Source organism: Pocillopora damicornis, chromosome 1, assembly GCF_964200805.1.
Source record: "Pocillopora damicornis chromosome 1, jaPocDami1.2, whole genome shotgun sequence".
Classification (NCBI taxonomy): domain Eukaryota; kingdom Metazoa; phylum Cnidaria; class Anthozoa; order Scleractinia; family Pocilloporidae; genus Pocillopora; species Pocillopora damicornis.
The window spans coordinates 23,796,478-23,819,866 of record NC_142670.1 but is presented as its reverse complement, the minus strand read 5'-3'; the positions used below and the strand labels follow the sequence as shown (position 1 = coordinate 23,819,866).

At 37.0% G+C, this 23,389-nt stretch overlaps 2 protein-coding genes across 2 annotated transcripts; both read left to right on the top strand.

Moving 5' to 3' along the window:
- The first annotated feature begins 1,201 nt into the window (after nucleotides 1–1,201).
- On the top strand, nucleotides 1,202–13,789 carry LOC113681067 (ADAM 17-like protease). Its single transcript, XM_089212438.1, has 11 exons — nucleotides 1,202–1,365; nucleotides 2,449–2,569; nucleotides 3,648–3,781; nucleotides 8,280–8,368; nucleotides 9,263–9,369; nucleotides 9,791–9,867; nucleotides 10,257–10,390; nucleotides 10,874–10,960; nucleotides 12,192–12,284; nucleotides 12,680–12,818; nucleotides 13,617–13,789. The coding sequence occupies exons 1-11, from the start codon at nucleotides 1,293–1,295 to the stop codon at nucleotides 13,787–13,789; spliced, it is 1,227 nt and encodes a 408-aa protein (XP_089068564.1). The 5' UTR covers nucleotides 1,202–1,292.
- A 139-nt stretch (nucleotides 13,790–13,928) lies between these two features.
- On the top strand, nucleotides 13,929–21,811 carry LOC149052873 (disintegrin and metalloproteinase domain-containing protein 17-like). Its single transcript, XM_089212450.1, has 9 exons — nucleotides 13,929–14,549; nucleotides 15,080–15,198; nucleotides 15,908–15,974; nucleotides 16,618–16,747; nucleotides 17,325–17,495; nucleotides 17,858–18,071; nucleotides 18,564–18,731; nucleotides 19,456–19,509; nucleotides 21,029–21,811. Exons 1-9 carry the CDS (start codon nucleotides 14,513–14,515, stop codon nucleotides 21,203–21,205), a joined length of 1,137 nt encoding a protein of 378 aa, XP_089068576.1. The 5' UTR covers nucleotides 13,929–14,512; the 3' UTR covers nucleotides 21,206–21,811.
- The last annotated feature ends 1,578 nt before the right edge of the window (nucleotides 21,812–23,389 follow it).

The window sequence follows — 23,389 nt, the reverse complement described above, 5'->3', positions numbered from 1 at the left end:
ATTTCTTTTAATTTTTTTTTCGCACATATCAGAATTCTCTTCCATCGAGTCATTAATCACATCATACAAAATGAGGCTTGAAGCAGTTTTAAAAGCCGATGCTCCAAGCCAAAACGATTTCTTTGGTCTATGTTAAGGCAAATCAGTCATGATGGATGTGAATCAGGTGTTTTCACAGACAGTACTTACCACAACCTGTAGCCTTTAGTGTCCTGTTTCGAAAATAATTTTAACCATCACTTTTCGTCCTTTGAGTTTTTTCCAACACACTTCATACGTCAGTCATATCAGGCAGCCAATAAAATGTGGTTGTCTATTTCTGTTCGACTGTGGGCTCCATAGTCATTCTCTTTCCCAGGCCCGCTGAACGTAACGGCCAAACGTAAGCGCCAAAACGCTAGTGGAAAAGGTCCATTAAGTATTATCAATTACCTATTAATTTTTTCCGCTTGTCGTCGGCCGATTTACTTAGGATTTCTATCAGCCCAAGCGCAGGACAATCTATTATTTGTGGAGCGTTACTCTAATGTAAGCACCGAGCGCCTTTTCACTGACAATTCATTTGGCGTGAAACTTTGAGAAACTATCCCACATGAACATGGAAATATTCTCCACCGTCAGATATGAATTAATGAACAACCGGTAAGCATATGAGCCGAGCGAGGAAAACGAATGAACTCGCTCCCAGGAAAACTGGAGCAGTATCAAGGAAGTAAATTAGTTTATTTGCTTTCATGCTAATTGTCCTACAGTAATTCTTTAGGGGAGGAAGCTTTCTCTTCTCTTCTCCTACAGACCGTCTCTCAGCCTCCGGATCCGTTTCGAGAGAGCGGAGACAAGCCTGGGAAGAGTAAAAACTGGGTAGGAAATAATGTATTTACCCTATCATTCCCAATATCTCAGTGGTAATTCTTCTTACTGTCTGTTATACAATTCTTATGATGTTACTTTAGAGAATTTCGTATTGCATCAGCTAATAATCTTATTGAAATTTTTCTTTATTTTCATTACTTGTCTGCTTAAAATTTGTTTGATATTATGAGGATATTATTGGTCACTTTTGGGAGTTAAAGGTTTCATTGATTTGAGATTTGATAATTCTCAACCAATTCTTTGAATTAACAAAAAACAAACAAACTAACGCTTGTAAGAGATGTTTTTTTTTTTAATCCATTGTCTGCGCGGTCGGCATAGTTTGTGCAGCCATACACGACGTATTTAAAGCGATCGACGAGTGGCGATGTGAACTGAAACTGAGGAAACATTTTGATTTTTTGTTCTTTATCTTTACAATGGGAGTGTTGTGTTATCACTTGGCCTTACTTTTCAGTTTAGCCCTCAACAGTATCTTTGAGGTTAACGCGGGTAAGTTGACGGTTGACAATGTTAACAGAAGTTAGTAGATTATGGTAGTATGCTGCAAACACCATACTGACATGACTGTACAGGTATGGGTGTGAGGCCGAGTGTTACATCAAACAAGAGTTTATTTGTTTTCGCCTCTGGGTAACATTTAACACATCACTTTGGTTATGAACCTCTTACAGAAGAGCAAAGGAAAAACTTCACTACTTTGTGTTTCAGTCTTTTGAACGATATTGGCTGAGGCCGGCAGTGACAGTTGATTTCCTCGATGTTCAGGATTTCTTGATACGTTTTAGGATTACATGATGAGAAAAAGCAATCAAAGGAATAATAAATGTCTCTAAAAGAGGATAGGATCTACTGGTTTCAACGGTTTTTGGCCATTGCTGCTTAAAAGAACTCTCATTGTTTATGTTCATTCCATCCCATTATTACCACTCGACAAGACCAGATATTGAGCACATCAAGTAATGATGTCACTAACGCATGTTCTCACTGCGCTATTGAGATGTTATCGTTGATAAGCTGATAAACCGTGGGCCTAGAGTTTTTAGCAATGTCTGTACGGATGAAATATACGAAATAACACAAAAAATTTCATTGAAATACATTGGTCACAAGCACTACATACTTTCTCATAAGCTGATATAAGTTATGAATTCATGAAGAGGAAGTTGTTTTAGCAATAGAAAGGATTGAAAATATTGGTTGTAGACTATACACCTTTGTTTGAGAGAATGAGAGAATGACTGATCAATTGGATAAAGTGACGTCCATTTTGGATATAAAAAAGAAACAATGCAGAAAAAAAATTTAGGTGGTGGTTTGAAATCAAACCAACCTGTAGCTATGTGGAGCCTTGAAATGGGCTAAAACCACTGCAAGCTGAAATGTGCTTGTGATAGCTTCTAATGAGGCTTTTCTGGAACAAATGACTAAGATTCTTATATGTACCTTGCACATTTATAATATCTCTATTGAAAAATGTTGCATAATTACATCAAATTCAGTTTGAGTCAATTTGTTATAAATGCAGCCATAAAACATGCATGAGTATTTATGATGGTGCTTTTTCATTTTCAGGTGAGATTAGAGATGTGGTAAGACATTATGAAACTTTACATACGGGTGACATTTTTCATGACATTCACAAGAGAGATGTCAACAACAAAGAAAAGACACTTTCTTTTACAACATTAAACAGGTACAGATTTTTTTCATAGCATTGTTTTTTTGTAATTTTCTTAAACTTTTCTAGGAATATTAGCATGTTCTGTTAGATGCCTAATCAGCTGAATCAACCCAAGCTGAAAAAAAGTTACTTACTTACTTACGTATTCTGAGGATCAAAATCATTAAGTGACACCTTGGAAAAAATAAAGCATGGCCTGTACCATATTAACCTACATATACAGTGAGTGGTAATAGGACTGGGTTTGTTGAGGATGATAATACTCATTTACAGAGACTTTTTAAATGTAACAAATTCTTATTCAACTTTAAAACCCCTTCTCCCAAACAGTGTGGCACTTTGTCTTTTAACCCTTAAAACCCTAACAGTGACCAGCATCTTGTTTCTTCCTATGATATCATTCCTGAATCACACATTAGGGTCGCGAGAATAAAGAAAATCATCAGCAATAAAAAAAGCTCTTAATTGTTATCCAAATTCTCCTTGTCAGCACCTTAGGATATGTATAGAGAACAAAATGGAGAATATACCTTCTGATGTTAGGTGGGGAAAGGCTTGAACTCTGCAAATTTGAAGAGTTGCTTGCAGTGTAGATTTTGTAGCTTCTTGTGAGCTCTCCAAACTTCCAAGTACTTTTGTAGCCTGATAACTATGTACATGTATATACAATTAAAAGCATGAACTAAGTCTTTTACAACTTGTAGCAGGCACACAGGTTTAGTTTGAGTGCTGGTTTATCACAAATTGTTGATGAAAATTTACACCTTTGAAAAAGTTGTCTAGGGAAATTTGTTTATTTGAATAAATAAAAGGAAATGAAAACAATCAAAGCCCAGTTTTAGTCAAGTTTTGGCCCTCCAGAAAGATTTTTCACTCTTCAAAATGATGTTCATAGTTGATAATACTTGCTGTTCGTGGTACAGTTACCAATTATGGACTCCAGGAAACTTGATGTTTTCTCCTTAGTAAGAACAAAACTATTATTTTGATGAACAGTATAGCAGATAGAACTTGACACTATGATGGCTCAATAAGGATTATGATGGACAATTTTAATTGCATCTTATTTTCTATTCTGTGTATCTTTCAGGCATTTTAGACTTCATTTGACTCCTCACAGTGAGCTCTTTGCTGAAGACTTTCATGCTTATTCAGTGGCAGAAAATTACCCTGAGAAAGAAGTTACTGTAGATTTAGAAGGCTTCTACAAGGGTTATGATGAGGGTAAGATTTTTAGTTGTAAATGTATTTTACTTTTATGAGGAACTTCATGGTGTTGAAATGTAGACATACACTTTTTATGATACAGTGACATTTTTATCTCAGTGAAGGGAAATTTCTTCCTTGGCTGAATCCAAATTTCCTTTGTGTTAGCTCAGAAAATAATTGATTAGAGTCAGGGTATGATAAGGAGAGTAAGGATCAACCAAGGTACATAAAAAATATTGTTTCAGATATGAGATTAAAATTTAGCTGTGATACATTCATGTAGATTGCATCCATTTTATTATCCAGATCCTTAAACTTAAACTGGGATATCTTATATGTTCCTTGTACATCAAAACTTCATTTCCTAAAGGTTATGATTACCGTAATTTCCGGTCGATTACCCGCGGGTAATCTGTTGATTTTGCATTAAATCCGCGCCACTGCGGGTAATAGGGAGGTGCGGGTTATGTGACAATTTTAAATTCTTCTGGAAGTTGAATTGAAAAAATTTCTCACCTACCTGCGTTTCCACCTCTCAAATGAATTTTATTGTATCAAAAGTGCCACAAAGCGGCACGAAAACATGATGCCAACTCGAGTTTATTTCACGCATAATTAGTTGCGTGACAAACAAATTTTTATCGGCACGCGTGAAAACAAAACCTTGATGGTGACAAAAATAATCCAAGGATATCCGGCGCATCAGTAACAAATTTCCAGTTTTCACTAGCTTGAGCTAAAGAGAATTTTCCCGTTTTAAGGGACTTGTTAGGCCCAGTAGAACAGGAGATATTGATTTTTTTTGAGAAATTGCCGACAGTAATTTTAAATCCCAAATGCATCACCAGAATGTTGAAAATAATAGGTGTGAAACTTAACTAATTTCGCGCTGAAAAAGTATTTTAACGACAAATGAACAATGGATATTGCTCATTACGCTCCTACATGCTATAAAAAGGTAACTGACTGAATAAGAATTATAAACCTCGATCATTCGCGATAAGTGTATCCACGAGTCACCAATTAAGTTAAAATGCCTGCTGTGAAACGCCCACGTCACAGTTTTACGTTTGATTATAAGCTTAGAGTAATAACTCTTGCCGATGAAATCGGTAATAGAGCAGCAGCAATAATCAATCAATAAAGTATAAGCTAATATTGACACAGAATTGTGCACATGTCTGAATCGAAAGACTGAAATGTATCGCCTTAATGTCACGTTTTCGCCACCGAAAAAGTTGAATAACAACGTGCGGGTTATCCACCGGTGCGGGTAATCCGTTGACTTTTTTTTTCGCCGTATGCAATAATCGGCCGGTGCGGGTAATCGGCCGTGCGGGTAATCGACCGGAAATTACGGTAGTAATGTACTCTTTCATCAATCTCTCATACATTAGTTCATGGTGTTCCCTTGGAAAAACTGATCACTTTTGGAAACAGATAATGTCTGTAGACAAATATCTGTACATATTTGCAAGCCAAATGAAGGCTTTTGTATATTTTATAAGTGCATCGTGATTGGTTATTGCCTATGATCTAGTGGGAGACAGATGTGAAGATGACATTGCCATCAACAAAATTTTTCTACTTTATTTTGTAAAACAAAAAGATTCCATGTTGCAGTGGGTCTGTACAGTAGTAGGTCACAGAGGTATCCAATCACTTCATCCCATGATCATTTCGCCCCCAGTCACTTTGCTGACTGCATTAGTTAATAAATCTGAACTGACATAAGTTCAAAATCAGTCCAACTCTAACATCAAAACAAAAAGTTCATGACAACATTTCACTAATTTCTTACATGGAGTGAAGTAACTTTTGTATGAAGGGAAGTAACTTTTGTATGAAGGGAAGTAACTTTTGTATGAAGGGAAGTAACTTTTGTATGAAGGGAAGTAACTTTTGTATGAAGGGAAGTAACTTTTGTATGAAGGGAAGTAACTTTTGTATGAAGGGAAGTAACTTTTGTATGAAGGGAAGTAACTTTTGTATGAAGGGAAGTAACTTTTGTATGAAGGGAAGTAACTTTTGTATGAAGGGAAGTAACTTTTGTATGAAGGGAAGTAACTTTTGTACGAAGGGAAGTAACTTTTGTATGAAGGGAAGTAACTTTTGTATGAAGGGAAGTAACTTTTGTATGAAGGGAAGTAACTTTTGTATGAAGGGAAGTAACTTTTGTATGAAGGGAAGTAACTTTTGTATGAAGGGAAGTAACTTTTGTATGAAGGGAAGTAACTTTTGTATGAAGGGAAGTAACTTTTGTATGAAGGGAAGTAACTTTTGTATGAAGGGAAGTAACTTTTGTATGAAGGGAAGTAACTTTTGTATGAAGGGAAGTAACTTTTGTACGAAGGGAAGTAACTTTTGTATGAAGGGAAGTAACTTTTGTATGAAGGGAAGTAACTTTTGTATGAAGGGAAGTAACTTTTGTATGAAGGGAAGTAACTTTTGTATGAAGGGAAGTAACTTTTGTATGAAGGGAAGTAACTTTTGTATGAAGGGAAGTAACTTTTGTACGAAGGGAAGTAACTTTTGTACGAAGGGAAGTAACTTTTGTACGAAGGGAAGTAACTTTTGTATGAAGGGAAGTAACTTTTGTATGAAGGGAAGTAACTTTTGTATGAAGGGAAGTAACTTTTGTATGAAGGGAAGTAACTTTTGTATGAAGGGAAGTAACTTTTGTATGAAGGGAAGTAACTTTTGTATGAAGGGAAGTAACTTTTGTATGAAGGGAAGTAACTTTTGTATGAAGGGAAGTAACTTTTGTATGAAGGGAAGTAACTTTTGTATGAAGGGAAGTAACTTTTGTATGAAGGGAAGTAACTTTTGTATGAAGGGAAGTAACTTTTGTATGAAGGGAAGTAACTTTTGTATGAAGGGAAGTAACTTTTGTATGAAGGGAAGTAACTTTTGTATGAAGGGAAGTAACTTTTGTATGAAGGGAAGTAACTTTTGTCTGAAGGGAAGTAACTTTTGTATGAAGGGAAGTAACTTTTGTATGAAGGGAAGTAACTTTTGTATGAAGGGAAGTAACTTTTGTATGAAGGGAAGTAACTTTTGTATGAAGGGAAGTAACTTTTGTATGAAGGGAAGTAACTTTTGTATGAAGGGAAGTAACTTTTGTACGAAGGGAAGTAACTTTTGTACGAAGGGAAGTAACTTTTGTATGAAGGGAAGTAACTTTTGTATGAAGGGAAGTAACTTTTGTATGAAGGGAAGTAACTTTTGTATGAAGGGAAGTAACTTTTGTATGAAGGGAAGTAACTTTTGTATGAAGGGAAGTAACTTTTGTATGAAGGGAAGTAACTTTTGTACGAAGGGAAGTAACTTTTGTACGAAGGGAAGTAACTTTTGTACGAAGGGAAGTAACTTTTGTATGAAGGGAAGTAACTTTTGTATGAAGGGAAGTAACTTTTGTATGAAGGGAAGTAACTTTTGTATGAAGGGAAGTAACTTTTGTATGAAGGGAAGTAACTTTTGTATGAAGGGAAGTAACTTTTGTATGAAGGGAAGTAACTTTTGTATGAAGGGAAGTAACTTTTGTATGAAGGGAAGTAACTTTTGTATGAAGGGAAGTAACTTTTGTATGAAGGGAAGTAACTTTTGTATGAAGGGAAGTAACTTTTGTATGAAGGGAAGTAACTTTTGTATGAAGGGAAGTAACTTTTGTATGAAGGGAAGTAACTTTTGTATGAAGGGAAGTAACTTTTGTATGAAGGGAAGTAACTTTTGTATGAAGGGAAGTAACTTTTGTCTGAAGGGAAGTAACTTTTGTCTGAAGGGAAGTAACTTTTGTATGAAGGGAAGTAACTTTTGTATGAAGGGAAGTAACTTTTGTATGAAGGGAAGTAACTTTTGTATGAAGGGAAGTAACTTTTGTATGAAGGGAAGTAACTTTTGTATGAAGGGAAGTAACTTTTGTATGAAGGGAAGTAACTTTTGTATGAAGGGAAGTAACTTTTGTATGAAGGGAAGTAACTTTTGTATGAAGGGAAGTAACTTTTGTATGAAGGGAAGTAACTTTTGTATGAAGGGAAGTAACTTTTGTATGAAGGGAAGTAACTTTTGTATGAAGGGAAGTAACTTTTGTATGAAGGGAAGTAACTTTTGTATGAAGGGAAGTAACTTTTGTATGAAGGGAAGTAACTTTTGTATGAAGGGAAGTAACTTTTGTATGAAGAGAAGTAACTTTTGTCTGAAGGGAAGTAACTTTTGTATGGAGCGAGGTGACTTCGATTATGGAGCGAACTGACTTTTGGTTGGAGCGAAGCGACTGGGGGTGAAATGACCATGGGGAGAAATGGCCGTAATTCGTCACAGAAGACTGTTGCTGTCACTAAATTTATTTCCTAATTACACAGTTTTTCCCCTATAGTTTGGTATTCCAAAATTTAAAGCTGTGTTATGAATCTATTGACCCCCCCTTTTTTTTTTTCAATTTTGCAACCAATTGTTTCAATGCTCAAGATAATTAGTTTTTATAGAACACTCTTGATGCAACTTTTTGATACAGGTGACTCAACATCAAGGGCAAGAGTTCATGTTGACCATGGAATCATTACAGCTTCTATCGCAACAAAGGATGACATTTACATTGTTGAGGTACAAACTATGATTTTTATGTCAGTGAACTTTATTGCTTTTGATATAAATGAAGATGGTTAATTTTAAGCCTGGTGATTTTAAGTGAACAGTGATGTTGATCTATAACTGACACAAGTATACTTGGAGGGAAAAAAACTCTAATGCTCCCATCAGGATGATTGCAGGTGTGACTCCTATTGGGAACTCTTGGCATTTTTTCTCTCCGAGTGTGCCGGTATCATTTGCTGATAAACCCCTCTGTTCATTTTTGTTTTATAAGTTCTTATTTTGTGTAATAACATTTTAATCTACATTGTGGCAAATTCAAATGGGGCCTCTCAATGTTTTTAATATATAATCAGGAACAAGGAGTTTTTAAGTCTGCAGAATTAAAGCAATTCTGTATACTCAACCCAAACAAAGGGTTCACATAGATCTCTTACACGATCATCTTGTAGTATTCTAATAGTCTCTGATCTATTTCATACTCAGACTGAGCGCTGAAAAAAAACACAATGCAGCTGTCCCAGATAACATACTGACAGTTAATAATATATGAATTAAAAAAAACATGTGATGATAACATTTTGGTTCTAAGCTTGCAAGATGTTACTTTTAAAAAATGTTTGTCTAGGCCATTGATATTCTCCAGGGAGCTAATAAGATTTCAGAATGACTCGTTACCCATAGAGTTTGACAAGCCAGGATGTGTTGCAGTTTATACCAGATAAATCCAGCTAATTTGATATCAACTCATAATTGAGTGGAGTCTTCTCTTGGAACTGCTTACCACTAGGGGTTATTACTTAGGATGTTTTAATCTCTTTGATGAGGCCAGTTTGTGAAAAGCACAGATTGTGAATTTTATTCGATGGACTAGTAGTATATTGTTGTTTTTGTTTTGTTTTGTAGCCAGCATGGCGACATATTGCTGGCTCTAGCCAGGATCAGATGATATCTTACAGACATTCTGATGTGAAATCCAATATAACAAATGCCCAAGGCCAGGAGCCTAATGTGTAAGTTGAAAAATGCTATAAATAGTTAAAATGTCCACAAACATGGAATGAATCACATAACTTGTATATACATGTATGTTCTATGTCAGATTCTTTGACCTTCTATTTTCCATAGTTGATCAAACAATTAAGTTTTGTCATACTAATTAAAAGTTTTATCTGGGTGTACTGATTCATGATCACTTTTCCTCACCTAAAGTATGCACTGAGCGAATTTTTCAATTCTAAAGTTTGAAAAATTTTTTAAATTAATGAACCCCATAATAAGCATTTATGTCAATTACTCTTTGCTGATTGAATGCATTCAGGAAGGAAACATGTTTACAGGAGCAAGGAGTAGAATGTTGTTTGCTTATTTAACCATGAGAATTTGAACTTCCTTGTTAGATTTACTAAGTTTTTTTTTAATACAATTTTTTAGGAAGAAAAAATTCAGTTTTTGTGGACATGATTCACATCATTCTCCTGTGCTTTATGCAGATGAAGAAGATAGCCATGGTGAGTGCTGTATTTATGTGGCAAGCTAAGTCTGTAACAATTCATAGGGGCAATTTCTTGACTGAACAGTTCAGACATGTAGGGAATATTATTATTGTGAAACTTGGCTAACTGTGAGTACAAAAAATAGATGAAATGTTGTGGTTGTTTTCCAGGAAAAAAGCCAATGAAGGGTGACCACTGTAAACTGTAACCAGCAATGTTAATTAGATCTGAGTTTTGCACTGATTTTTTGTTAGCAGTTTCAGTTTCCATGGGGAATACATGGTGGCATTCAGGAGGTTATTGCTTTGAGTACTTCTTGAAAAAGAGTTGAAAATATGAAAAAAATGGACTAACCTGAAAAGGGTATAGCTCCTGAAATTGAATATGTGTTGTTGTATTATCAGCACAGGGTACGTATTCTAAGAGAAAAAGACGTGCTGCTCCAACAAGGATAAGATGTCGCCTTGCACTGGTTGCTGACTATCGATTCTTTACTGAAATGGGTCGGGGAGATGAGAAGCAAACCATCAATTATATGGTAAGTCAAAACAGTCAGGCATAAAAATCATTTTTGACTTTTCAAAAAATGTAATCTCATTGTCTTGTGTAAAAATAACGATACTGATGTTGATGTTAATATGATTGAGTCACTATTGGAGAACAAGATGGTGAAGAGAAAAATATGGAAAAGTTTCCAATACTTTAACTTACTTGGACAAGATCTCAACATCTGCTGCTCAATCCAAGCAAATGTGTGATTTGAAGAACAGGAAACCTGGGGTATAATTTTGAAAATTTAAGGAAATGATTTCAAGCAAGGTATATGTTGTGTGGAGATATCTATCTTTTCCCTAAGCTGTTCCAGGTGAATATAACATTGTTCCATGTTATCCAAATTAGACACTTGCAGGATTGAATGATTTTAATTTGTTGAAAAGCCGAAATCTGATTCAACTTGACATTTCCTTGTGATTTATTTATAAATGTTTATTAATAGCAATTATGTTTTCTGTACACACAGATTGGTGTCATAGACAGAGTGGATTCCATTTTTCAAAGAACTGCATGGTCAGAGGAATACAGAGGATATGGATTTGAAATTCAAAAAGTATCAAATATATGTTATGATTCTTAAGGTCTCTACCCATTCACTCCCAAGATATCATCAGTAAATCCCCTTACTGGTTCCCATACAATTCTTGTCATTAGTTCAAAGAATTTGGTGTTGGATCAGCTAATAATCCTAATCAAAACTATGACAAAATTCTTGAATGTGACTGGTCATCACCCACTCAATTTGAGCACTAATAGGACAGAGTATGTGTCATGCTTGTAATTGGACAGTGTAATAGAACATAACTCCTAATTGGACAGTGTAATAGAACATAACTCCTTATAGGACAGTTTATAAGGGACAGTTAACCTGTCATGCCTTTGTAAGTGGACAGAATGCATCATATTCTTGCAGAGTTAACTGTTGTTTTTTTTTTCTCTATGAAAACATCCATAGCCAGTTTTTAGTTTCTCAAATTTTGTCATAGTTTTGATTAATTGGTAACAAGACTTCGTGTCCAATTCTGTCTGTAATTTATACTTGTGATAAACAGATCAGACTCCCTCTTTGTGGTCATCTGATTTTGTTACACACCTGTATGATTATAGACAGAATTGGACTCCATTCAGTCCTATTACCATTATTAATTGATATTTTATTTGTTCCCATCTCTTTTCTGCTTGATATTATATTGTTTAAAGCTTAAAATAGATATCTTGAAACCCAGAATCAATTGTCCACAATAGAACTTTACAACCAAGATGTTGTCTAAGTGTGTGATTATGGCTGATTGTGACTGTTAAGCTGCTCTGAATGTTATGTATGAGATGGACACAAGCATGTGTGCCATGTAGAATCAGAGAATACTCTTTTAGATTTACTTGTATGTACATATAGTGGTAAGTAATTAACATCTACTTTGGAGTAAGACTGACAGCCTTGGTGACCCTGTGTGCCTTGGTGGCCCTGTGTGCCTTCCTAACCTAAATACTCTCAGTAATTTAGTACATTGTAAGTTACTTTCTTATTACTCAATCTTACTCAAATTCTCTGTATGAAAAAGTTGGTAGACAGCAGTTAAGGGTGCACTCAGTATTAGTACAACATGTGTTTTACCGCTGCACATATATTTCTTTTGTTTCTTTTGTGAGTTACAAAGAATGTGAGCAATTGCATTGTAAATCGTTTTGGTAAGCTACCTGCAGATAGAAGCCTACTCTTTAACAAACTTTAGTTTGCAACTGAATAGTGTATTGTTCATAATCTGGAGCTTATCCATTCACAGGTGTTAGTCCACAGGACACCTACACGAGAAACAGACCATTATAACAAGGGCACAAGTGCCAGCAATCCATGGGAAATCAAGAAACTTCTCAATGTAAGTTATGTGACAATGTAGTTGTGAGTTGCAAGTCTAACTAGTTTTAAGTCATCCTTTTGGTTTTCTGGGAAGAAAAGGCAAAGATGATTTAGATTATTTTCTAAGCTGTAAATTTTTACAAAGTTTCTTGATGAAGGTATTATTATGTGGTCCCACAACAATTGTGCTGATAAAATCTTGCAAACAGAATCTTCTTAGTCCATTCTGATAATCATGCATCATTGTTTTTTTCCCCTCTCTTCATAGTTGGGAGAAACTTATTCTGTAATTTGTGAGCAGAACTTGAAATTTTTCTGTAAAAGTTTCCCACCCCCTAAACTTATCTTTTCCTTCATGTTCAGTGTAGGGTATTTTTAGTTCATTTTAATGCAGAGCTATATTATATTTGTAAGGCATTCAGTCGGAATGAAGAATGGCTTCAATACTGCCTTGCACATCTGTTTACTTACCAAGACTTTGCTGATGGTGTCATTGGCCTGGCTTATGTTGGCAATCCTAAGAGCAATGCTGTGGGAGGAATCTGTACAAAAAGTAATGTACCTGCAACAACATTTTTACAAACAAACTTAAATAAAACATAATCCCCAATGCTCATGTCTGTACTAAAGAGTTTTAGATCCATGTTTGTTTCTGGGTATGTGTTACTGCAGACCGCTAGGAGTCACAAGTCACTCATTTGCTGTTTGTGTTTGAACTTAGGGCAAGGCAGTTTTGGGTGTTGCTTTTCTTCTTCCTGTTTGAAAGTTCTCACGCATGTCCTGTAAATATATGTGAGATGAGGTCTCTTCTTTTTAGTAGACCAAAACCAAACTTCTTGCTACGTTATGTGTTTGAAATGAAGGACTTTCATGCTTTTTGTAATTCAAGATGGTAGCACACATGTTAGTTGTGATGGTTTTTGTCAGGTGAAAGGTGATGTTGATCATAAAGGTTGAAATCTTAAAAACTTCCAACTTCTAACCTCAAACCCCTAACTGCAGTTTGAGGTTTGTGGTTAACACACCAAAGGTAGATCTAAAACTCTGCAGGATCTAATAACTTCTGAAAAAGTACTGTTAGTAGGACTGAATTTAAGGTACATCTGCTTATTAAACTTTAATTCAGAGAATAAATTTATTTGCACTTAGACTTTTTTGATTTAGTTTTTAATTAGTAAATTGCACAAAGATGGACACATATGCTTTCTGAAAATGAACTATCTGTGACAAAATGTCTACAATGCAAAATACTGGAAAGGAGATGACATATGACTGCAATGAGAATGTGGTTACCCCTTGCATTGGTCCAGTTAGTCAGATATTCTGATAACGTTCTATTTTTGGTGTTTAGGGTATTTCACAAATAATCGATGGTTGTACCTGAACACTGGATTAAGTAGCAGTGTTAATTGGGGCAGAAAACTCCTTACAGAAGAGGCCGACATCGTTACTGCTCATGGTACAGAAACTGTTAAACAACTTTTTATTTGGTCTAAACTCCATGTACACTGCAAACAAGTTTAGTCCCTTTTAGTTTGTTAGTTTGGCACACTTAAGTTACATGCCTTAAATTTTGGCACTATACTGCTGTTTGATAACCAGAAAGGCTTAAAAGTCATCAATGTATCCCCTTGGCAGGGTTTGCACAGTTCCTGGAAAACCTGGAAAAGCCTTGAATTTTATTTTGACATTTTCCAGGACTGGAAAGTCCTGTAAAAAGGCTGCAGGTGCTTAACTCAAGCAAGATATTATTGTAGGCTGTAAGGAAAATTGATTTTCAACTCTTGGGAATGGAGGGATTGAAGGTGAAATTTGGAGTCCTGGAAAAATCAGTCCCAGTCCTGGAAAAGTCCCTGATATTTGTTTCTGAAAAAGGGTACAAACCCTGCCTTAGCTAACAAGTTATTACTGGGAACGAAGTATAGAAAATGTGGTATGTTATTTGTTGAATGAACAACCGTCTATTTATGTCATTCATTTGAGATGTCTCAATTACATATTACATTCAAACCAGCTGGTGCCACAGTCTCATTCTGCATGTTATCTCAGAGAAATAATTAGTGAAGTACCGTATTGCCTATTTATCAGGCCTGCCTATTTATATTACGTTGCATGAGTTAATAGGCTTATGTCTCACTTGGTTGGTTTCTTAACTCTTTAGAAAGACATTCATTTGTTAATTGGTGTCAAAATGTTCACTATCACCTTCAATAATTTTAATTCCATTATTGTTGTCTTTTCTGTTTTATGTCTGATGGATTACTCTCAATGATGAAAGAAATTGGTAAGTGTAGGATACGATGAGTCCTTGATACTTCACTGTATAGGAGATCTTAGTAAAACATTATGCAACCTTACACCTGTTTGTACTATAGGAATTTTTCATGCACCTGGTATGGAGCCAAGTGTAAATTACAGGTATAAAAACAGTGGTCTAGTTCGGCTTTAGTGTCAAAAAAAATTTTCATTTGCCACAAGTTAATTAAGGACAATAAAGCGCCTTGAGTTTGGTTTAGCACTGCTCTAAGAAAAAGACGTACTCCAAGAACACCGACTCAGTGTTTGCTCTGACAAATGGCTCACATGATTCATCAGCTTTTCCATTTTTTTCTTATTGTCGATTAAACCTCTGGGTGTAAATTGTTAGTTCATAAGTATTCTAACCGAAAGAAAAACACAAATTATGGCATTTGAACTTGTCATACTAACATGATGTCATGCTCTCAAAGGCTAACTGTGGAGGTGATCCAACCAATCATCATATAATATGATAGCGTTTTATTTGATGTGTACCACTGCTTATTCATTCTTCAGGACACAATTTTGGCAGCGAACATGACCCAGAGACAACAGAATGTGCTCCACCAGAATCTAATGGAGGAAAATTTATCATGTATCCTGCCTCTGTCAGTGGACAGTGGAGAAACAACAAGGTACACAGACGCTCCACTGTAATTTAACAGCTTGAGTAACTGATAAACAGATACACAATCAAACTGAGTGCTATTGCTTCTCAGCTCAACCGTTGGCCCATATTAGCGGACCACATAATGGAATATGGTGGAGATGGTAATGAATGGGAAAGAAATCGAGAATTGAATCACTCAGATACTCCTTGAAAAAGGCTTATAAACTGTAGTCGTTTAAATGCGTGTAGTCTATAGTCAAGCTGTGACTGCAATGCTGCCAATGCGTCCACGTGATGGAAATTAATGAATCATGGTTTCAATTTACATAGGCTATCATACCTTATTTCCTTGAATTGGCACCCACCCCCTCGGCCATTATGTCAAACCAGCGCCACTCTCGAATAGGCGCCCTTCTCCTCCCTTACTTTCTTACATGAGTAGGGCTACAAGAAATAATTGTTTCTGTCGACACCTAATTTAAAACTTTTTAAGCTTCAACTACAGCGGAATCACTTGCAGTTATTTCTATCTCCATATTGACTGTACGTCTACGCGGATAATGTTGTTTTTGTTTTAAAGAGTTAGCCAAAATAAACTTACAGAAGGGAAAACGTTTTAAGCGCCTTCCCTTTAAGCCCAAAATTTCGATAGGCGCCCGGGCGCTTATTCGAGGAAACACGGTATTTTGACTGTGATTTCATTAAAATTTTACAGTCTTTGATTTACTTTACAGCTGTTCTCTCCATGCAGTAAGCGGAGGATTCTAAATGTCTTACAATCCAAGTCGTCCTGTTTCCACGGTATGTAACATTGAGATCTATCATTTCAAGGAATTTATGGAAAATAACGAAATGATCCTCACTGGTAGTCGAGGAAATTTCAGAAAAAGATGCTTGGAAAAAAATTCAGGTTTTTACATGGTTTCGATGCTTTGTCGAGTGACAAAGGAATTTACCCGCTGGGAACATGATAGTTCGAAGCTCGGTTGGTTGTACCGCCCAGCTTGTATTCCGGAAGCACGGGTTTGAAACACGGCGAAGTCTGAATTTTTCAAGCTCTTTTTTGGGCAATTTTTTCAGGTGCAGTTCGCATATGTAGACATTTTGTTATCTGGCATCATCTACTCGTCAAAAGATAATTTATTTCATTTACACGAGAGTGATATATGCGTCAGTTCTAAGGCTGTCAACTACGGCAGGCTGCACATGTAGAGGAAACTGTTGTACTAGTTCAATAGTTGCAGCAGAATGAGGGTTGTTTATCTGAATTCACTTACAATCAGCCTAAAAGTGAAACGACATTGTGATGATAGGTTCAGCATCTGAGAGAATTTTTACCCTAGTGAATAATGTTTGACCCCTAAGGCGTGCTTACATGAGAATACCAATGCAAGTTGTGATTATACATGCTTACCACCTAACTGTATGATCTGTTCCAACACAGAACCAAGGGCTGAAATCTGTGGTAATTACAAGAAAGAAAAAGAGGAAGAATGTGATCCCGGTGGCATAGGTGCACAGGAAAGCCAATGTTGTACCACAAACTGCAAGCTGAAGGACTCAGCTCTCTGCAGGTTTGTGTTCCGAGTTTCTTAACCTTGTTATTTATACTTTTCCACTTCGATCTTGTTGATCTCTGGTTTAAAATTTCAGAAAACTTGAGCTTTCAGCTTCAGTCTACATTCTTAAAAAACTAAAATGTACAAGCACAAGGCTGAAAACATGCGAAATGAAAGTGTGAAAAATTGTTAATTTCGAAACCCGGTGGAAAGAATTATGCAAAGGGAGTGTGGAACATTCTAAAAATTGTGAAGTAAAAAAAAAATTTAAGTTCGGTGATGGAATAAAATTTTTAAGCAGAGAATTCTTTTTACTGGATTTGTTAAAGAAGATGTTTTTCAGTGAATGACACAGGCATAGTCTGGGAAAAAGAACTCCGAGTGCTCTCAATAGGAGTCGAACCTAGGACCCTCCAATTAGCACTTCGGATGCTCTACCACGGAGCTTTAGAAGACTCGTTTAACAAGGTCCATAGAGACAAACTTCCTGCGTACTACGAGGATGTGATGCTTATGTGCAATGATGATGTAAAGGGAGACAGTGAATTTTATGCCTGGTGTTGTTAGTGAAGGTGCATGTTTTTTCATACAGTGATGGCTATGACTCACCGTGCTGCAAGGACTGTTTGTACAACAATTCCACGGGAATTCTGTGTCGTGAAGCTGATCCAACCACCTGTAAAGGCAGCACTTACTGCGACGGGAAGAGTGCCCAGTGCCCTGCAGCACCTAACATGCCGGATGGAGCTAAATGCATTGACAGGTTAATATGTTGTCCTTACTGGGATGATAACCACAAATCAGTCATACGTGTGCTGCTTACCTTTCTGTTTGACGGTTCAAAGAGTGCTGATACACTGATAACTCATGAGAGTGAAAGGCTTTAGTAGATATTTACATCAAACTGTTTGTAATTTCAGTAACTTTGGGAAGTCGATGAAAACTCTCTCAGCCAAATATCCTCTTGCATTTCTTTACATAATTTTGGATTAACGACAGCGGCTGAGCAACTGCGCACGAACCCCTTCCCCAACTAAAACAGTAGGGTTAGGGTTAGACCGATGAGGTACTGAAAAGTAAACAATCTATGTGTGGCCAACAAAGTGAGTTGTTGAATATTTTCAGTGGGACATGCCGAAATGGAGTGTGTAAACCTTTCTGTGAAGCCCTTAATCTGAAGCCATGTAAATGTTCCGGTGTGGAAGATTCCTGTAAAGTTTGCTGTCAGGGAAGCAATGGAATTTGTGCTCCTCACAGAGACAACGATACTGGTTCAACATTGGACATCCTTGATGGGCGATCCTGTCAGGGGGAGGGTCAGCAGGGCACCTGTGTCAAGGTGACTTACTTACTTGAGTATAGCCTGTAGTGCAGTCGTCTTATTATAGCTAACGTCACAAGCTCACGATCATTTATCCCACCAGCCATGTTTGATTTGAAGTGAGGGTGGACGGTGGGGGTAGGGGGCGGAGTAAGGGCGAGAAGACTCTTCACTTCCCCACCCCTAGCCCTCTCCTTATTTTGACCGTCGACCGCCCCCTAGGTAAAAAATTTCTTTCTATCTCCAGCCTTCCGCTGCCATCAAAATCAAAGGTGGCGGCCATAATTTTCGTTTTGAAAATACTGAGCACTCGTTCTTCAAAATTACGCCTGCTCTGCAGGCTAACTTACGTGGCGAATGGTATTTAATTTTTAAACAACACTTGATCATGATTCAGATAGTAGAATTTTTATGAGAAAAATTCGGGCATCCTCTTCGTAAAGGGTATGTGCTATCCACGTGATACTGACAGGTGACATTCACTCAATTTTGTTTGTTTGTTTTTATCAGGGTAAATGTGAGAAATTAAGTCAAGATCTTGTAGAGAGATTTTGGACATTTATAACTACCCTGGACAGTAATACAGTCGCTCAGTTCATGAAGGACAATCTGGCTGGGACAGTTGTGGTGTTCTCATTACTGATTTGGGTTCCCGCCAGTTGTTATGTTAATCGAATTGTAAGTGAATTAGAACTAGTCTACAGACGGCCACATGTATCGGGCTTTTCTCACTCTGGTTGGCTTTATTTTCCTAAACCCCTGTTTGCATTACCTGTTACAACAAATGCCATAAACTTATACTGGAATTTAAAAATACTGTTGTAAGAAGTAGGAAAATCAGACCGTGATCTACTACATGTAGGAGGACGGAGCCAGTGGAGTTTGAAATCAATGAATTCTAACAGCAAAAGCTGGCCTCTGAGTAGTGATTAATTAATAAATATTCACCGAAATGGAGGTAGCTGGAGGTGAATAGTCGTTTTAGTATTTACTAGAACAGTGAGATGAAAACAGCACAAAAAGATGATCATAATTTATTCCTGCAACGATTGCGATATTTTCGGGTGCAAATCTCGCCCGAGTTGCTCGAAGGTGAATAGCAGGGGATATTCGGAGTTTGAGTAGCCAATCAGAGCGCGCCTTCGACGCTATCTACTGGCGTACAAATTGACATCGCTGTCTATTTTGTGTAAGATTCATCGAGTGCACTGACCCTCGATTAACAATCACTTTCTTCTCAACATGCTCAGCGAGGAGACGTAAAGGCAAAAAAAACCGTTACGATTTTACTGAAGTGTTTCTTCTCTTAACTAATGTGATATTTATGTTGTGTAATCCTGTGTGTTTGGCGTGATGTTTGTTTTTACACTTGTCCTATTTTATTTCCAAACTCGTGTTGTAGGACAGGAAGCATGACAAGAGAGAATCGTTAGAAGCGGAATGGAGAGACCCCAAGGTATACAAATACATGTCACCATTTCTCCCTCGTCTCAATTCATACGCTCTATAGTTTGTTCAGTCCCTTGAATAGTAATACAAAAGAAACAAATAAATCTTCTCAAACATTGGAAAAGAAATGCGCGTGATCAAAAAATTACTTTCGAACTATAATTGATTTTTAACACTCGGTGAGGTTTCTCCAGTCATGGAAATGTCGTCTTGCGGTGTACAGCAGTGATTCAGATTCAAATGGTGCTGTGTACCAAAGTTTGTCAGTCTGTGTGATAGAAACCCAATCATGTCAGTACTATTTTCTCTAACAATCTTGAAGCTTTGGTCAATATACGAGGGGTAAACTGCCATCCATCCTAAATGAAAACGAAACTTGTTTTCTGGGTCATAACACGAAGCGCAGGACCAGCTTCGAGAAAATATAACCTGGGTATGGCGTTGCTTCTATCACATATCGCAAAATAATCGAGATACTTCGAGCGCCCTGATTGGCCAAGAACCTCTCTTTTATTGCACCGGCAAACCCGTAGTTACTAATATAAGCGATCCTCGCCTAACTAGTAGTTGAAATAAGGCCTGAAAAAAAAAATTCAGTATGGGATTTGAACCCATGACCTTTGCGATACCGGTGCAGCGCTCTACCAACTGAGCTAATAAGACAACGGAGCGCTTTTCACTTAGTTGGATCCAAATTAACTTACCTATAGGTGAATACTAATTGTAAATGTATGAAAATCATAAAAGTGTGCTGCGGTAGAAGAAACGAATGTAAGCGGTCCTCGCAGTTATTAGCACTACTGAACTAGTAGTTGAAACAAGGCCTAAGGAAAAAAAAAATTCAGGCCCATACGGGATTTGAACTCATGACCTGTGCGATACCGGTGCAGCGCTCTACCAACTGAGCTAACAAGCCAAGTGGGAGTTATTCAATATGTTGGATTCAATTAAACCTTTCAAGTGGTGAATAATGCCTGTAAATATATGAAAATCATGTATGTGCGCTGTGGTAGAATACATGAATATAAGCGATCCTCGCAGTTATGAACACTATTGAACTAGTAGTTTGTAGAGCGCTGCACCGGTATCGCAGAGGTCATGGGTTCAAATCCCGTACGGGTCTGAAAATTTTTTTCAGGCCTTATTTCAACTACTAGTTCAGTAGTGTTCATAACTGCGAGGATCGCTTATTTTCGTTTCTTCTACCGCAGTGCACAGATATGATCTTCATATATTTACAGTCACTGAATCCATAGTTATTTTCTCAGTTATAAAACAATGAATCGCGCTTTCTATCGGTTTCCAGCTCGTGATTTTTCTCGTGTTCTCCCAACATCCTGCGTATGTTATTACGCCAGTAGACCGATAAAAAGTGTGGACTATTGTTAAAAATTGAAACTCTTCACATTCTACCGCGCACCTGATGCTAAGCATTTTTGTCATCCCGCCTACTGGTTCACTTTAATATGATCAGCCGTACTCCGCTTAACAAAATGTATATTAACAAGTTTCCGCTTCTTCAACAGAACACTCAGCTTCTTCGTCAGCCGGTGCCAACAAATAAAGGAAAATTTGTTTACAGGCAAGACTCCATAACGAGATCTTCACAACCTGACAAGCCTTTCAAAATTAAACCGAAGAACATTAGGACGCACAGAACCCCTCAGCTTGAATACACCGCACAAAGAGAGACTTACATGTAGGGGGCTTTACGAAAGAATACTTTGTCAATCACGAATCCAAATTAGTCAGACTAGATAATAGCAGGGAATGGGAGACATCGAAGGACTGTTGTGCGCTCATTTGGAGGTTAATTCCCAATCAGAATTGATCTTAGCATGGTGGTCAGTCGTGTTGCTGTAAAACTACTGAAGTAAATATATACACGTGTGAACAACAGTACATTCTGGAAAACTACCACAATGTTCGGAAACGAAGAAGCTTCTTAAAAAAAATAAATTCTAGCGCGCGAATTACTGAAAGCGTTCTGAGTTTGATGCTCTTTAGGTTTTTTGCACACCATAAGCTTATGTTTAGTGTGATGTGGCATAAGGCTATGTTAGAAGCTGAGTAAGTTTTATTGTAGTTGCTAGAAAAATAGCAGTGTTTTTAATAGCCTCTTGAAATTTCAAACTTACATTCCGTCACATGATTGTCTCATAAAGCAATGCCGCGTCGAACTCGAAACAGGGGAATAGGTAGATTTGCCGTTGGCTATTTCTGTTCAGTGAGAGATGAACATTTTAACGGTGTTGTAAAAACGCTTTTTAACACTTTGCTTTATAATAAAATTCCAACTGGATGCTGAACTGGACGTTGTTCTATGGATGTGTTAACAATCTTGACGTTAAATATGAAAGCGATCTTGCAGTGAACACCACTTGAGCAGTAGTGAAAACAAGGCCTAAAAATATTGTTATATATTCACAGTCACTTACTTATCACCTCTATTTGAAACCAACATAATGACCAGCTCCCAGTTGGCTTGTTAGCTCAGTTAGTAGAGCATTGCACTGGTATCGCAGAGGTCATGGGTTCAAATTCCGTACAGGCCTGAATTTTTTTTCAGGCCTTATTTTCACAACTGCTCAAGTAGTGTTCATTGCTGCGAAGATCGCTTTCATATTCACTTCTTTTTCCACAGTTCACATATATGATTTGCAAATATTCACATTCATTTAATCTTTACTTTCCATGTTCTAGTGGGTTCAGTTTTGTATGACTTGATTTTACAGGTGCATTTGGCATTCACACTTCAGTTCGTGTTTGTCAAGAATCTATTTCCTGTTGCACGTTTTCATTTATCACTACTAATTGCTGACGAGAGATTTTCCTTTCTATCCCCAAAATACGATCGGCAGGTGCAAATATTCTAAACATGTTATACTTTTGTGTAGGATTATTTTTTTTGTTCTCTCTCGTTGCTTTATTCTACATAGCCTTCCAGGAACACGTTTGTTCTCCTGGTTGATTATATGCGCTGCAATTGAAAAACGATCATCAAGTGTGTACAACACTCACTGTCACTGTAGACTTCTACGTCTTGTAATATCGTTTTGTTTGTTATTAACTGCATCTCGATTGAGAAAAGAGAATTTAAGGTATAACGACTACTTCAACCAAACAACACACTAAGTAAATAAATGAGTGAATTTAACAAATAGATAGATAAATTAATTATCAGACAAACAGCTTAGCAAGCTACTTGTTTTAAGGGAAAGAAAAAGATATGAGCGTAAGTTGTGGCTGTTAGAGAGCTGACTCTGAGCCGGCTCAGCGAGGAAGAGATTGATGCTCATTTCAGCCCTTCACGACCCTAGTTGAGTTTCGTAAGGAAATCTGTGAACATATTGATTATTGTCTTTTCAGTCTTATAGTTAATTTATGATGAAGCGTACGTGCACCTTATCAAAAGTTCGGCACCAGGCGAGTATCATTTCCGGGCAGAATATTGCTCATAGAATGATGTAGAATGTAGTAAGTTTTGAACACCTCCCTCGCCTAGCTTCACAGCCATTGTTAAGACTGAGGAATTCTGTTACCATGGTTTGCGTTCTATATTACTTTGTGTTTGTTTATCAACACAATCTATCCATGGCTACCAAAATCATATTTTCAATTAAACGTTACCCTAACAACATCAAAGAGAAAGATATAGCCTCTCCAGAGGTTTAATTTTATCAGTTCTATCTGTTAAAAATACGGGTAAATTAAAGGCAGTAGTCAAGTGTTATAAGTTAGTCTGAACAGAGTTATTGCATCAACCGCCTGCATAACTCCTGAGATTACTTTTTTTTATGAAAATGCCGGACAGAAATTCGATTTATACTCGTGGCGTCTACGGCTTTTAGACTCCTATTGACAGTTAGGACCAGGTAGCACCCAAC